The sequence below is a fragment of the Manacus vitellinus genome, unplaced genomic scaffold, assembly GCF_001715985.3.
Source record: "Manacus vitellinus isolate BGI_N305 unplaced genomic scaffold, ASM171598v3 scaffold_7_pilon, whole genome shotgun sequence".
Taxonomy (NCBI): domain Eukaryota; kingdom Metazoa; phylum Chordata; class Aves; order Passeriformes; family Pipridae; genus Manacus; species Manacus vitellinus.
This window is the reverse complement of record NW_021940813.1, coordinates 4967779-4985237: the sequence shown is the minus strand read 5'-3', so window position 1 is coordinate 4985237 and position 17459 is coordinate 4967779. Positions and strand designations below refer to the sequence as shown.

The following is a 17459-nucleotide window of genomic DNA, read 5'->3' as shown; positions in this document are numbered from 1 at the left end:
GGCTTTTCCTGCTCTCCATCTCCTCCAGTGGACAAATGAGCTCCACGTGCTTGCCAAGCTTAATGCTTCCTGAAAAACTGTCCCCTCCTGAGTGAGTATGGTCAAAGGCACGACAAGTAAGGATCTGTGTAAGGGCTCAAAATCATTGCTACCCTCTTCCAGTTCTTTGTTTCTATGTTGCTTTGTTTGAGACATATCTCAAATACTGGGACCCAGCATCTTAAGTCTGCAAAGAGAAAGGAAACATACTGTGAAAAAGTCCTGAAGAGGGCTGGAAGCACTAAAAACTTGTTTTCAGTGGAACTCTCTAAAGAAGGCAAAGAAGAGGGAAAGAAAGCGAACAATCGTCTTTCAAACATGGACAGATTCATGATTTGCATATGGAAATGAGTATAAAATTCTAAGTTTCAGAAGTGCTTTTTTATTAAAAATACTCAGAATATATTCTGTTCTTCTATTCTACAACTACTTTGGCACCAGGGGGGTCCACGTGTACATGACAGAATCCAGGTGGCTGACATATTCAGTAGCTGAATTACTGTCTGAAAAGAAGACCTTCTAGGAAGCAGAAGTGAGAAAGGTGATAAACCTTCTTGGAACTACTAGATAAGTGAGATTGCACTGTGCTTTATGGCAGTTAAGTACTCTAAAGACAAAAGCCTACTAAAAAAATCTTTTTAAAACCACCTATTTCAAAGAAATAACAATTTTAGTTTATTAAAAAAAAAATCTGGAATCTGTACTTTACCATTTTTTTTTTTTACTCAATAGACTCTTATTAATGAACATCCTGCCCTGGAGAGGGCACTCTGTGTCCACACTATGTATTCCAATATCCTCATTAACCACTTTTTAGTTTTAACTCAGACACGTTTGTGATCCTAACAGTTATTACTTAGCTAGTGTACACCTTATGCCTAACCTAAACATATTAAGAAAGGGAACCATGTGGTGCCATGCTCATCAGTTCAGCCTGACAGCATGTATTAGGTCTTACATCCTGCAACTATGTTATGTTATTAAACATAGTATATTATTTGATGTTTAAAAGTCAAACCATAGTAATTGTATGGTATCGAGTAACTGAGAAGGAACACACTGTGTGACTATGGTACACTCAGATTAAATGCACAAAGTTTGTTAAACACTGGATACACACTGACACTACTGCAACAGAAGATCAAACCAGCAAAAGTACTTGGATGTCCAATACTAAATTTTTATGGTAGCTGAAGTATCAGTCAAATAAAACTGTCTGCAAGGGCCTAAAGGAAAGTAATAAAAAAAATTTATACTTTCACCACAAAAAGGTCATGTGTGTGTCAATAGTCAGTGAGATAGATGGAAGCCCAAATCATGCAGGATTTGCAGATATTAAGGATCAAAATTAAGATTTTCCATCTCATATTCAGGCCTGTTTAAGTAGTAACAGGTTCAACAACTCCTCATTTTCACAGGTGATAATCAGTTCATCTTCCTATTAATATTTTGAGAGGCTCAATTTTTCTTAATTAGTTGAAACCCTAAGCCTTTTTTCTCATCCTCTTTCATTAAAAAGTTTTCACTTCCTTAGAGCACTTGGCAGCACACACTGTTCTCTCTTTACTCTTAGATGCTTGTCCTCAACCCTGCTACTAAAGAGAGCTTTTGTGACATCCCACTGCAGTTTCAGAGCTTCAGTTCTTGGCTCTAAGGCAGAGATACACACCTTCTTACCACATCCTTCAAGTAAGCATCTTTTTTTCCCCATGTATTCTGAGTTTCAGAAGCTGTAGATTTCCTAATAGGTGTTGAGCTCCTCATCAGTCCTAGGCACTTAATTCATTTACTGTAATAAAGGATCTGTAATAAAAGTTGCACACTACCAGCATAACACCTAATTAATATTTGTCCACCATAGCAAGCTCTCATTCTGTTAACAGCATGTTCTCAGAGAGCAATATTATATTGTATGTGGAAAAGTAACATTTATCAAGTAACCTGAGAAAGGTATCTGATGGAATAGCTCCTGGGTACCCATTAAAAGCTTTACAATCAAAAGTATTGATCCTTTGAAATCTTTAATTACTCTGAGGGGACCAAACTGTAAAGTTTAATAATGTAAATCTATATGGCTGAGAGGACTTCATGGCTGCTCATACATAACAGCATCAATACTGGCTGATAAATTCACCCATGCTGGCATTATTTAAAAAAGAGTGAAATTTTCACTCTGGAAACAGAGAGTTGGGAGAAGAGAATTGGAAAGCAAAAGAGAGGTAGGTTGGTTTGGAGATCAGACAACAGCTCACTGCAGCATGTGCTTCTCCTCATACCATATATTGCCTGTTTAACTGACTCCAAAACTCAAAATTTAAGACATAACATCAAACTTTGACAACAACCTTGCACTGCTAGCACATGAGATTAATTTTTCCTCATAACATAGTAACTCTGTTCAATATTTATATTTCTAAAGAAGAGGGAGACTATTATTTGATCATCACAAAGAAATTAATAATCTCAAGAAAAGTTAGATATTTGAAACAATAGTATTAACCCACAATATATGTCACAACCTTCATGAAAATAAAGTGTGATAAGATACTCATTCTTTCTAATGTACATTTGCACAACAATGCAGAAAATTAACTGCAAGTTTTTCCCCCAATGTGATATAAAACTACATCGATGACTTTCTGTCACACGGCAGTTTTTAACAACTACTTTTAAAAGTAACAAATGACTTTACACAGGCAACAATTTGAAAACTACTGTCCTGTCTCCACTAACCTCTATTCCCATTCCCTTACCTGTTATCAAGGCAGAGTGATAATATCCACAGGATACAGAGGAAACAGGTTTTCCAACATCCACTCGACAAGGGACACTGACACAGGATTCATTGGCCAAGCCAATCTGACCTTCTGAATTATCACCCCACACAAAAAGCTGCCCATCCTCTAAAATGAAGACACAGATAGTTAACAGATTTAAAACAAAAACTAATAAAAAGTTAATCTACCTTCTGAAGAGTGTTTCAGAAAAAACTGTGTATGATACTACCAAATGTCATGATCCCAGGGACATTATGTTTAGCACAATGCAACAAAGTTTGAAGTAAGAAAGCATCCCTTAAGCCTTTCAAAAGTGACAGAGAACACTTATTCATCAACTGCTGTTAGACCATAAACAGCAACAGCAAAAGTACTATGTAAAAACATTCCTTCAGAAAGAGGAAGATTGAGTGTGTAATACAATTCAGTTGCCAGAAGTCAGTATGAAAATATCACAGTGAATTTAAAGCATCTTCTAATTTCTAGGTGCAAGTCACCCCTTTCTTATTCTTCCCACTTACTCATGCCTTATCTTTCAGTTCCCTTCACACCTGATTATATTGTCCAGCTTAATTTTGCTTTCCTTGAACTATCACAATACCACACCAAAAAAAGGTAGTAAACAACATGAAAACTCTCTCCTAGAAGACAAACGGTCTTGTCTCTGCATATTTCTTACCAGTGGAAAATAAGTTTTGAATAAAAAAACGTGTTACTGAGACAGTGTTAGGAAGGAAGATCATTCAAAGTTGTCTTAAAAATCTCAGGAGAACGTTAGCAATCGCCATAAAAAAGCAAGAACCAAACAAGCAGCCCAGCATTCTGAAATTACAGCCTCAATAGGTTATCCTAAACATGTACAGAAACAGCTGCTTTACACCAAAACTTTGAGAAACTGCATTATGGGGTGATATAGGACCACCATCCAATGGCTGAAAGTATTATAACTGTGTGGACTTCAACATAATAGTACAATTTTGCCACCTGAGAAATAGGTGATGGGTTTGGACTCTCTCAGAATTTTTAAGGAATGACACAGCTTTGTAGCCTGCACCAATAGACCAAAATAGTTGCTGTAAGAAGTGGAATTAGAGATGCTTAGTTTTTGCAAGATTCATGTTTTGTAGCTTCCCTGGAAATAAACTGAAGATTTTTTCCATTTTGAGGGTCTTCATACTGTTTCTCCTTTGTAAGGATTTCTAGTCCAGGTCAAGCTCCCACTGCAGGCCATGGCTCATGGAAAAGGTCTACTTTCACAAAAATTGTAGGAAGTTAGTAAGACTGCCACCCCTTACCAGACTGTTAAAATAGGCAATTGGTTGTCAAGAAATGACTATGGTTACCAATGAAAGAAGATAGGGAGGATAGAAAATACATCCACATATGGAGACAGAATGCTGGAGTGTTTCCCTGGAACACCAGGCTGGACACATGTAAGCAGATTTTATTGGCAGTTGCTCTTACCAGTTACTGCTGCTGAGGTGTATGATCCAGCTGCTAGCTGCTTGATCTTGTGCTGGCTGGTGAAAAAACTTACTAAATGAAATGTGGTCCTTTCTTCTGTGTCACCTAATCCCAGCTGACCTTCACTGTTACCTCCAGCAGCATACACATTTCCTTTTTCTGCATACAGAAAAGAACATGTAACATGCAGAATGAAGAAACTGGAGCAAGTAATTTAATTTTCAATGGAAAAACATCACAAAAGTGTTGGGTCTACTGTCCTGAATTACTCCTGAGTTGACATTAACAGTTTCTTTTGTAGCTAACAAGGAGGCCTTCCTGCACACACTTGGATCAGAACTTCCTAAAAGCCTTACATGTAGTTAGACTGTCTGTATTCCTTAATATTCTGAAGACTAACCTAATAAATAAATATAATTTAAGTTTCTGCAAGAGTTCTGAAGAAATTACCACCAGTAACCCTGGCAGCCAGAAACAGCTTCTTCCACAAATAATGTATATTTTAAGATAAAATTAAAGGAAAATGGTGAATTAAGTCACAGACAAGAAAACTGGAGCTGTATTAGTACATAAATTAAAGAGATTAATAACTTGATAGATTTGAGTACTGTGAATGAAATATATTTTTAGTTAGTTTTTTATTAGAAATATTTTACTCATTTTAATATTCAAATAACTTTCAATTTAATTAACTATGTATTTTGTTTCATAATCTTAAAATTTAAATTAGCGCTGACAACTGATATCTTCAACTTAAGAGAATTTTAAGATTTATATTTTTAATTTTAGTGTGTTTCACATCTAAAGTGCTCATCTATGATGAAACAGATAAGGCCCATTATTAACACAAATCCAGACAGAAATGTGATAAGCAACTGACATTCAATTTATAAATGGTCCTTGCTATATACCTGGCCACAAACGATCTGGCCAATGTGTACACCAAAAGTGACTAATATTTACCCTGTGCAGTCTTGCATACTCCACTGTTATTAAAATGTTCTTTCTATTCTAACAGTCTTATTTACAGTGCTCAGCATCTCCATGCATATAAAACTCCTAATAATCAAACAATCCTCTTTATAACATTGCTAAAAGCTAAAGGATTGCAACCACAAAGATGGTTATTTTGTTACATAAATTATAGAAGCACGACAAGAGTTTGCATAAATTCTCTGGATACTGTCTCTCTACAAATTTATTTTTAAGTTTAAATTTACACTTTATTTATTTATAGCTTAATAAAGCAACTTGTCATTGAAGCAGGAGACTACGTTGTCTAAACAAAAATGCAACAAAAATTGAAGACTTGAAAACATGCAGTTCTACTATATTTACTCAAATATATAACTTCACACTAATAAATATTACTTGTCAAAGGTAAATTTGGGAACAGATGTATATAAAAATAATAATATACCTTTACAGGGCTTAAATGAAATACTGACAATTGTTAACCACACCACAAGTCCCAGTAAGAAATTTTTCCCTATGTCTATTACTGGCAAACTGCTATATAACATTAGTATATAAATGCCTCAGAATTATAACTGCCTCAGAATAAATCAGACATTATAAGAATTGGATGTCAAAACCCCAAGTTTTAGCAGTCCCATTTTCATTTATTTTTCCTTCCTCAACAGTCCTGGGGCTCCTAATGTGATTTTGCTTGAAAGCAAGGGAAGAAACTTATTTTTAATATGTATACAATATAGATTACATACCTGTGTAAACTAAAGTGTGATTTCTTCCACAAACAGCAAGTTTTGGTTTTTCTGGTTTTAAAGCTATGGATTAAAGTGAAAGGGAGGGAAAAGTTATAAACAAGCCAATAGGTGTTTCAACAACAAACTGCTCTGTGTTCTAGAGGGAGCTCTGAATGGTAAAAATATTTCTTGCCTATTTGAACCTGGTATGACTTACTAAATTAGTATTCCCCCAAGATAAGAAAACAGATTAGACCTTAATAACTTAAGACACCCAAGTTAACTTGACAATGTTTACTTCAACCCAATGCCATAGTTCCTGGAATTTGCCATTTACAGGATATGTCTCAAAGAATACATCAAGTTGCAGGGTAAAATGCATGTTTAAAGTTGTCTACATTGTTCATTAACTGTTCTATTCTTAACTCCCTCTTATACTTCCCCCACTATCTTAAATCTTTAAAACCATACCGTTCTTTTGTCTTACCCTCCCTTTCTAATGCACACATCCCTTTTTTTGCTAGACTTTTACTCTGTACTGTCTTCTTACTGATCACTAAACTCAATTCCTAAGGACAGCCCTATCTGGACTAGTGCCTACATTTTTTGCATGTACCATCCTGTCTCAATTTCAGCTCAGTTACCACCCACCCGTAGCAAGTACTTCTCTGCAGTCTGGTCATTTTGAAAGACTGGGAATGTGAGAGGAGTCAAGAGTTATTTTGGTGGGAAAAAAAGAATACAGAGGTGCCTCCCACTTAGGCTAATCAATTGTATTTGATGAGATGTGCTGTATTTACAGTATTGCTGGCAATTTTTCATAACCAATTCCATTAGCCTCTAGTCAAATCCCAGGAGATATTTTCTCAGAAAATATCCAGTCACAACCATTTGGCTCCAAGAAGAAACTGAAATGTGTCCTTGTAACCCCATTCCCAAAGCCAAGTGATGACCAAAGGCTAGTGAGAAAAGCTCAAGGACTTTCTCCTGCTGCCAATTGCCAAGAGAAGAAAGATACCCCCCTTGCACTTTTTTCAATGGATGCCAGGTCTGGTTTGAATTGCTGTCATCCTCTCTTCATCTTTTATTCTCCATTGCAATTTGACAGTAAAAACAAAACTTGACACCCAATCCATTTAAGCCAAGGTAAGAATCAATCTCTCACATAGCTGACAGAAGATGTGAACCTGACAGTAGCTGCATTCTCCCTCTGAAGTGAAATAGAGACAGGAGCAAATAAAGGACAGTAGAATAAACTAAATCAGGAAGAACAGAGTTTGAACAAGCAGGATAATTTGTTTTTAACAATAAGCTGACAGATCGATCTGCTGGCAGAAAGGCTGAAGATAAACATCTAATGGTGAAAAGAAATGTGTTAATGGGATAGATCTGACCTGACATAAGTAAGGGGATAGGGAAAAGTATTGACTTAGTTTTATTTGACAAGATAAAAACAGCCAGGAAAGATCAAGAAGATCACAGTGCAATGAAAACTTATTTTAAAATACATAAAAGAATATAGGCACTTATCTTACTGCTCCATACAAATGTATTAACATTTATGCCCCCTTGGGCATTTCTTATGCTTGCTAAAAATGTAGTAGTAATTGTAGAAAGTTTCTGATAGATTTTTTCCATTTGCAAAGTTAAGACAGAAGTGACACAAAGGTTACACAATGCTGTTGGAACTCTGATTTTTAACACATGGACAACAATGCAGAGACCAATATCTAATTATTGTCTTTGCAGTAACAATGAAGATGTGGTTTGTCAGAAAAGGTTAATATTACATATAATCTGAGCCCTCAAAAATGACAGGATTCTATGTACCTGAAGTAACCTTCAGATGCAAAAGGACTCATAATCTGGAAGTGATGGAAAATCAATCAGGGATCCTTTTAAGTTACTTTATGATCTTGTGCAGTAATATGTTAGAAATGATGAGTAAAAATGGCAGAATCAGTTATTTTGGAACTGCACCTTATGAAGTACCTTTTCACAGGGGTCTCCTTTCAAAAAGACAAAAAAAAAAAATTAAACAAACCTTTAACACATGTTGGTTTGCTGACAGTGCTCTTTGATCCCAGTCCTAACTGGCCCCAGTCGTTACTGCCGAACATGTATAGTTTACCTTTCCCTGAAAGAAAAACAGACAGAACCCATACAAATGTTTGAATGCCTCATTCAAGACAAGCTGGTCATTCACACACTGTGCTATTAATTATTTACTTTTTAATGTAAGGTTTAAGATTAGGCAATTCAATACTTAAGTGTAAACAATAATTAATATCCTTGTGATTTTTCAGTTAATTGCATTGTTTAAGTAAGAAATCCCCAGCCAGGAGAAGGGACAAAAAGCAGAATGAACATCCTCTCCTTTAATTACAACACAGATAAAGTGCTCTTCAGAAAACAACGTGTTGTACTCTTGGACAGACCCTGCAGTTCAGAAACCACAGTATCTATAGGCCTCTTTATAAAACAACAGCACATTTAACTGAGCACCCACATCTTTTATTCCAAAGACAGGAATGAATAATGCAGATTTATGACCAATAGGAGCACAAATTTGTAATATTCAGCTTGATTGTTTAGGGTGGGATATTTCTTTTATTGCTAAATATTCTCCCTTAAAATGATTTACAGAGCTGCATTTCTACAGGATATAGTTTCTGATAAATATTCAGATATGTTCACAAAGTGTATTAATTTGTTACTCTGCATATAAAGAAAGAAAGCATAAATCCACCGTGCAGTCAGGGAGTTTTGTAAAGCTAAAAGCACTAGGTTACAAATCTTCAACAGAAGCAATGCTAGAATTGTCTTTCAGAAATTTGTGTGACCTGTCATTGAACTTTCAGGTTTGACCATGACAAACAATGAACTGTTGTAACTAAATAATCAGAATTTTTTGGAGGTAGTATATAAACAGATGAAAATTTTGTCATCAGACATGCAGATTAGACAGTCAAAACTGACTACTGACAATACCTTAAAATTAATGCATTTAATTTCATTTTGTAAACTATTACCTGCTGTAAAGCTGTAAAATTCCCACAGAAAGATAAAATCCTTGTTCCAACAGAAATCTTTGCAAAACAATAGAAACTAATTTGTCGAAATAAAAAACAAAACAAACAAAAACCCCAAAACAAAAATAAAACAAAAACCCCAGACAAACAAACAATCTCCCCCAAAACCACCAACAACCAAAAAAAACCCTCCTACAACTGATAAAAGGCGTTTGTTTACTTTTGATGGACTGCAGAGCTTTGTGAGTTAAGACTCCATCATAATGTTGTCACCCTAGCTATCAACAATTATCACATGATCACAAATGCACAACAGCAATTCCATATAGTAATGCCAAAATTATGTCTGTTTGTAACTTCAGTAGTGTAGGTTTCCCGTGAAGAGTCTGAATGTGATTTACAGAGATTTTGAAATATGACATTGAAATGTTTTAAATGTAACAAAAAATTCATCTTCTAACATTATTCTCTTAAGTATAACTGCAAAATTTAAAAAAAAAAACTAAAAACAAGCAAAAAAACCCCACCCCACCAACCATTAACAATAATTGCTATCTAAAGTCCCAGTCAAACAGCTAGATTTGACAATTCTTGGCACATGGGGCTATGTGTCAATATTATGTCTTTCCAAGAAAACTGGAAGGGAAGGAGGTCTGAGGTCGTCTGCACTCACGGCACTCTACTAATAGCATTTATATCACCATCTCAATTTTTATAATGCAATCACGTCAAAACACAGGCAGAGCTGCCTGTCACTGAGAGGAGACACACCTTAACAGAAAAAACTTTTATTAGCAAATGGCATCCATCCTATATTGGTATTGGTTTCTTGTATCCTTGCTTTATACTTGCTAACTGCTTTTATAAGACAGCAGTACTTCTGTGGGAGTATGATGCCAAGCTGCCCTAATTCAATTTAAGCACATTCTCTTTTATCCATGCAAAATTCAAACAGGTCATGCTTTTCATCCTATAATCTGCTGTTTCTTATACGAGTCTTTAAATTCTCAGGCATTGCTTTGTAAGTCAAGAGGCTTAATAGATGAGAGGAATTTTTTTTACATTCTTTTACAACTGAGTGACAGCCTTTTATAATTTCAGGCTTCCTACCAGTATAACAGAGAATAAAAAATCTGGGAGGGAGGTAATTCAGACATTGAATGAAAACTAAGAGGCAATACAGAGGAACCTGAGATTAGCTCCGTTGGTTAATACTTGGTGCTAATAATGCCAAAGCCACACATTCATTCCCCCTGTTTGGGCCATCCATTTAAGAGCTGGACTTGATGATCCTTGCGAGTCCTTTCCAACTCAGAATATTCTGTGATTCACAAAGCTGATTTAGTAACAGTGGTGAGAAACCTAAACAAATGCCTGTAATGAAGCAACATTTCTGGGTCTGTACAGCAAATCAGGTTTTGGAACAGATATGATGCAATCTAAACTGGCCAAGGAATATGACATAATGTTGCATGCAAAAGGCACTATTTTCATAACTGCACACTGAGATAACTCCAGTCATCACCATAGATGCACTGAAGTGAGAATTAATCCAAGAGTAGACAAAAAGGCGAGGACCATATTCCAAAACTTCGTAAATTAAGATTGCTCGGGTTTTTTTGCTTCCATTTGGGTGTTCTCATCCAGAGATTTTGGCCATCTGCCAGCTGGAATGGCTGGCACAAGACAGGTCAAGCAGAGTAAGGCTATGACTCTGAGCAGACAGGAAACAGCAGGATATAACAAAAAGGATATAACAGACTGTTTTGGTGATGAAAACTCACTTCCAACACCAGTTTCCATCTTAATCCTGATGCAAAACTGGAGTGTTTCTCCGAAGTATATATGCAGGGGCAGGTACACCAGCAGATGTCTCACCAACATCAATTCAGGGCTTTTAGGGAAGCCACAAGACACATCACTAGGAACAGAGAGACTTCAGGAGGAGAGTGTCTCCTAACCAGTACATTTCCATGAGTAGCTGCTATCACAACAGTGATTCCTGGGAACCCCATCAGTCATGTGCTCCTCGGGGTCATGAAGTGCTGCTAAAGGCACTCACTTGGCAGCTGGGAAGTACCAGCTGAAATCCCATATGTTTCATCAGAGTGGGCTGCCAAGTATTCCTATCACCTGTGTTTAAAGGTATGTGTTACATATTCCTCCCTTTGCTTTCTAAAGTATATCAGTGTGGGAGAGAAATAAGATGGGGAGACCATGAAGAGACTTTGAGCATTTACTACAAGATTCTATTGAGAAACTATATCTAAACAAAACATAAAAGGTAATATTTTGGACAGAGTCCAGAATATATGCCAGGCACCATGATTTTTTTGTGCCTTTTTTTTTTTTAAATTTTGTGGGGTTTTTTTATGCTATTTTGTGAACAAACTATGTTAACAGTTAATTTAAAATCCATATACAACTCAAATAGTTCTAAAAAAACCAGGAATGACATCATTTTTGTTAGGCAAGTCATGATATTCTCAAAATAAAAACTTTATTGAGCAACAAGAATAGTCATGCTTAGGACATTTATCATCACACAAACAAAAATAGTGCATCAACATGAATGTGCACTAATCTTTTCTCATTCTCCCCTTGCAGTTGATGCAAAAGATACTCTGCCATGTACTGGTAAGCAGAAACAGGAGAAGAAATACAGTGTCAAAAGACCTGGAGAGATTCCAAGGTCTCTTGTTGAAGGTTTAATGCCTCTCAAAATCCAAAATGATGAGTATACTATCTTCTTGTGGTTCCACATGCACCTCTTTCCACTCCTACTTTCACAATTGATACTTCTTTCTTTCCTTCTACCCTCTTGCACTGGGGCTTCAATTCTTTCCAGAGCACTGAGTTCAGAAAATGTGTCTTCGTTCATCACCATTTTCCCCCCTGTGAACAGGATCAGTCTCTGATTAAATGTGGGCAAGCTGTCTAGGATACTCTAGTCAAGGCAAATAAACAATAAGACAATTGTTAACTTTAAGAGTTCTGTCAGAAGGACAATTAATAGACAGGTATTGGAAGGAGATTCTTAAAAGTATATGTATCATCACTTCTTCACACCAGCTCCCAAGAGGCTGAATAAATTGCTTTACAAAGCCTGCAGTTATAGAAGATGCAGGGAATGAACTGTCAGTAGTCCTGGGCCAAAAAGTATAGAAACGGGGCAAGAACCACTATTAAACATGTTACAAGTGATGCTGGAATATACACTGCTCATGACTTGTGTTACAGACCTAAAGAAGACCACTGCTTTAAAAAAATTCCTGCTTGAACATTTCAATGATGTTTATGCTAATAGTAGACAGCAAATGAATAAAGAAACACAAATTTCAAACTCCAAAACCGGAGAAGGAAACGTTTCTTCAACTAACTCAGCAAGCCAGCTCAAAGCCAGCAAGTAACTATCACTGGTTCTCTCTATTCCAACATACAGCCAGAGCATGTAAATAAAATTTTGGACTCTTAACTCCTGACATAGAAAGCCAAAAACCAGAGTGCTTTATATTTAATTTCTTCATAGAAGTCAAACAGGAATATTGATGCTGTTTTAGATGAAAGGAGTATTTGAAAGGCTCTGAATATTTTGTTTGAATGCTAAATACTAGTTCTTGTACATTATATTCATTAGTATTCAGTCAAGACTCGGTGTTAGATATACCTGTCTCTCCTGCCCAAATCCAGCATTAAGGAATGTCTTGTATCAGTTTGTGTGATTGTTTTACTTATGATTGTTGAGACATGTTAGTGTCAAATTGATACATCTCTATCAGATTTGAACCTCCCTCATATTTCTATGGAATCCTACAAATATAGGTCCCACTCCCTCTTCCAAGGTGTGGAAAAAAAAGAGGGAGAATTTTGTGACCTGTAAATAAAGACTGAGAATAAAATGAAGCATGCATTAACACACACCTGCTTGAGACACTTTTCCTTCCTCGGTGATGTTTTTTATCTCTTCCAGGCCAGGTTCAGCTGAAGAAGCTCCTGGTTTCCCACAGGGCCTGTACCCTTCTCAGTAAACTCAGTACTGGCACGCACCTCTGGAGTGTTTATTCCAGGTGTTACTGCAGTTCAGTGTCAGTCACCAAGGGCTGTAATTCCATTGTATCATCCAACTCCATCTAACAGCAGAAATGTGAGGTGCACATGGGCATGCACAGGTGTGAAGAACAAATGAGGGACAATGGTTTTCTATTCCCCTTCTTCAGTTTTTTCATACGACTCTTGCCGTTTCTCTACCTTTGCTTGTCGTGGATCCATACTTTACCCTCACTTTTCCCTCTACTTTACAATGACCCAGAAAACATTTTGGTACCTAAAAAGCTTTTTACTCATGCTTCTGTAGTTCCTTCTTCTCAAAAGCTTTGAGAAAATAAGGAGCCGATTATCTAGAAGCTTCCCTGGAGATGCATCTGCTCACTACAACAGCTAAGGAGAGCTAAAGAGACATTTTTGAAACATATATTAAAATAACAGGGAAAAGGGAAGACAGTAGAGGACTGCTGCTCCATGCAAATCTACGTAAGATGACTTCTTCAAAAGCTTTATCTAAGTGGTCACTATTACAGTGATTGATTAGGGTAACAGTGTTGGCACAGGTACATGCTAGGAGGCAACTTAAATCAACTAGTTTAAACAGAAAACTATACCAGTGTTCCTTCAAACTGGGTATGGGCATATAAAAGCACATACAAAAATAAAATTCAAAAGGAAAATATCACAGTGCCCCAGCTTACATCCGGATTAATTTTATGTGACAGGAAGTTTAATATTACTGGTTCAATCCAAGAAAAAGTGTAAAATTTTGTTCAAAATAAACTATTAATGTATAATTTGTCTTCTATGAAGTTAGGCTTGAAAAATTCATTGTGAAATTTCACCTCAAGATGTCCAGCAGTCCATGAAATCTACAGTCTTTTCTATCATGCCTGGAAGAGTTCTTTCTAAAAATCCAGCATCTTCAATGCTGCTTTCAAACATTGCAAGAAACACTCAAGAAACTATTTAATAAGCAATGACCAGTTGGCTATTGATGAGGAATAACTACATTCTAATTTAAAAATTTCTGAAAATACACATATAAATTTTATAACAACAAAGTCTTACTATCTATCAGCAGTAGATTGTCAATACAATTGACACACATGCTCACCAACAGAACAGTAATCCCTTTCATGTAAAATAAGATGAAAAATTTTTTTAATCTGCACTGTCTCCACCATTTCAAAGATATTAAAATAAACATTAATAACACTCACTGTATTACATCAGAGTTTCTTTGAATGTCTTTTTCCATTTACTTATCTTTTTTGTAGGATTTTCTGAAGTTTATTGAGTTGCTCTTTCAAGGGTTATTTTCAACTAACAGTTATCAGTAATTCAAACCTTCATCTCGGAGATACAATTGTATCTCTCGTTTCAAGCAGATTTCTAGTGAATTTCTTGACGGTGTTCAGCAGATACTGTTCCTCCCATGATACAATATATCTAACAGACTAAACATTGTCAGATTCACAAGATACATTCAACCTGAACAAAGTCATACCTACTTTAAATCCTGTGATACATTCAGTTATTATAAACTCGCTTAAGACAGTTCTTGGGCATGTTTTGTGAAAACCTGGAGTAACCTCACGGGAACTCTAAAGGCATCCAACAGTTCCCACAGAACAGTCCTCTCTCCTCTCCACAAACTCATTTATTACCTCAGGATTCAAATAAGATTTCTAACTTTCAAAGCTGTCCAAATATATATCCTTTTATCACATCGATCACCCTCACTACAAGAAAGCCATTGAAGTTCTGCAGGGTGTCCAAAGAAGGACAATGAGGCTGGTGAAGGCTCTGGAGCACATGTCCTGTGAGGAGCAGCTGAGGAAGCTGGGGTTGTTTAGCCCGGAGAAAAAGCAGCTCAGGGGAGACCTTATGGCTCTCTACAACTACCTGAAAGGAGGCTGTAGCCAGGTGGGGGTCAGTCTCTTCTCCCAGGTAACAAATACCAGGATGAGAGGAAACAGCCTCTCATCCTGGTTGTGCCAGAGAAGGCACAAAATTGGATATTGGGGTAAATTGTATGCAGTGATGAAGAATATACTTATGTTTTCATGTTAACCCTGCTGAAGAGAAAAGAAATGAACCACAGAGCTCTATGGCACAAATGCCATAGAGCATATATTCTTCATCATTGCATACATTAAATTGGATATTGGGGTAAATTTCTTCACCAAAACGGTTGTCAAGCATTGGAACAGGCAGCCCATGGAAGTGGTGGAGCACTGGTTAAATGGCTGGGCTTGATGACCTAAAGGTCTTTTCCAACCTAAACAATTCTATGATTCTACATGCTCCATTTCCAATACTGACCTGTAATAATAGCGGTATGTTCATCTCCACATGATATAAGTACAGGCTTGTCATTTTTGAACCAGAACTTGCTAGGAACATCTTCTGCAAATTTGCTTCTCCCAAATGTGAAAACAGCACCTGATTCTAAAACACAAAAATACAATGTCAATTTTAGTGAAAGCAAATTTTGCCTCATATATTTTGAAATAGCTACATTCTATCAAATTAATTGAACATTTAATTTTCTGTATTTCTCTTCTTTCTTCTCTCAGCCTTCAAAACATGGGTTGGTACAAGTGTTGTTTCACCTGAACATGAGGAAGAACTTCTTAACTGTGAGGGTGACAGAGCACTGGGTCAGGGGCTGCCCAGAGAGGCTGTGGAGTCTGCATCTGCCTGGACACAATCCTGTGTCACCTCTTCCAGGTGACCCTGCTTTAGCAAGCGGGGTGGACTAAATGATCTCCAGAAGTTCCTTCCAACTCCAGCCATTCTGTGATTCTGTGATAAGACCACGATCAAAGAAAGTCTAACAAAACCACCCCAAAATAAAGTCCAGGCAGCTCTTCTGCTCTTGTAATCTGTCTGGTTTTCTTAATTCTTCTCACTTTCAAAAGTGTCAGCAATGTTGTTTCAAAACACAAAATGTTAACTATTCATTTAGCTTTTGGTTAAGCATGTGGCTTGACACAGGAAATACTAGTTCTACATAATAATGAATGGACTTACAAGTTAAATAATTTGCCAAAAGCCACACAGAAAACATGGCAAAGGACAGGTAGACCTACTATTTTAAAATGTCAAAGCCTGTAAATTTTTTGTTAACATGTAACAAATGTTAACAAATACACATAGTAACAGTAGACTGCTTCTGAAAATTACATGGAGACATCTTAATGGAATAAATTTCAATGAAAACAACCTCATCAATAAGGTACATCCCAGCTCCAAAACACAAGCGTTCTCTCTTAAACTGCAAATTTCATATCATTTAGAAGTAATTATTTTGTGCAAAAGTTTCCCCTATTTCCAAAGACATGTTATATAATGGATCAGATACAGCAGATACGTATAAATTGTATTTATTACCTCACTTGCTCAAAAAGCTTTGTGCAAGCAAACTCAACCTTTTTAAAGAAAGAGTTGAGTTATTCTTTATTTTATCTAGACACACCTACAACCACAGACATACTAAAAGTCACCTGAAAACTCTGTTTTATGTTTTAATCTCCAGCCAGACAGCCATGCAGCACATCTGAACATTTGGCATTTGTGCCATAGAGCTCTGTGGTTCATTTCTTTTCTCTTCAGCAGGGTTAACATGAAAACATAAGTATATTCTTCATCACTGCATACAAAAAGCTGTTGAACTTACAAACGTCCTTTGTATTTTGTTCATTTCATAACTAAGCCACAGCATTTCAAAACTGGACACAACTACTGTGTCCTCATTAAAATAGAGGCATCGAGGTCCTGGAGTCGGTCCAGTGGAGGGCAACAAGGATGATTGGGGGACATAAGGATCTCTCTTATGATGACAGACTGAGGGATTTGGGCCTGTTCAGCCTCGAGAAGAGATAACTGAGAGGGGACCCCATCAATGTCTATAAATAGCTAAATGGGGAGGTGTCAGAGGATGGACCAGGCTCTGCTAAGTGGTGCCAAGCAACAGGACAAGAGGTAACAGGCAGAAACTGATGCTCAGGAAGTTCCACCTGAACATGAGGAAGAACTTTGTTGCTGTGCAGTCACCGAGCACTGGAACAGGTTGCCCAGAGAAGGTGTGGAGTCTCCCTCACTGGAAATATTCCAGAACCGTCTGGACGCAATCCTGTGCCACGTGCTCTGGGATGACCCCGGTGGAGCAGGGGGTTTGGAGCAGATGTCCCTCCCAGCCTGACCCGTTCTGTGATGCTGCGAAGCCATGCGCTTGGAAACTGAACCCCCACAACTCCTAACACTAAATCCCGCAGGACATAAACGAGGCGCTCGTTGTCCCGGGCAACGGGCGAATGTTTGAACATCACCTCGGGGCAAACCACGACACAGACTAATTACTAATTCTCGGTATTAAGGGAGCCCCCCCG

The 17459-nt window shown here is 37.1% G+C and overlaps 1 protein-coding gene across 1 annotated transcript in view; it reads right to left on the bottom strand.

Moving 5' to 3' along the window:
- RPGR (retinitis pigmentosa GTPase regulator) overlaps window positions 1–17396 on the bottom strand; it is a gene marked incomplete at its 3' end in the record, with an annotated part of 38083 nt that extends 20687 nt beyond the window's left edge. The window contains exons 1-6 of the mRNA XM_029964746.1: window positions 17189–17396; window positions 15391–15516; window positions 8031–8123; window positions 6005–6067; window positions 4281–4439; window positions 2793–2942 (exon numbers count right to left, since the gene is read on the bottom strand). Coding sequence (XP_029820606.1) covers window positions 2793–2942; window positions 4281–4439; window positions 6005–6067; window positions 8031–8123; window positions 15391–15516; window positions 17189–17396 — 799 coding nt within the window. The remainder of the gene's footprint in view (window positions 1–2792; window positions 2943–4280; window positions 4440–6004; window positions 6068–8030; window positions 8124–15390; window positions 15517–17188) is intronic.
- Window positions 17397–17459: the final 63 nt, after the last annotated feature.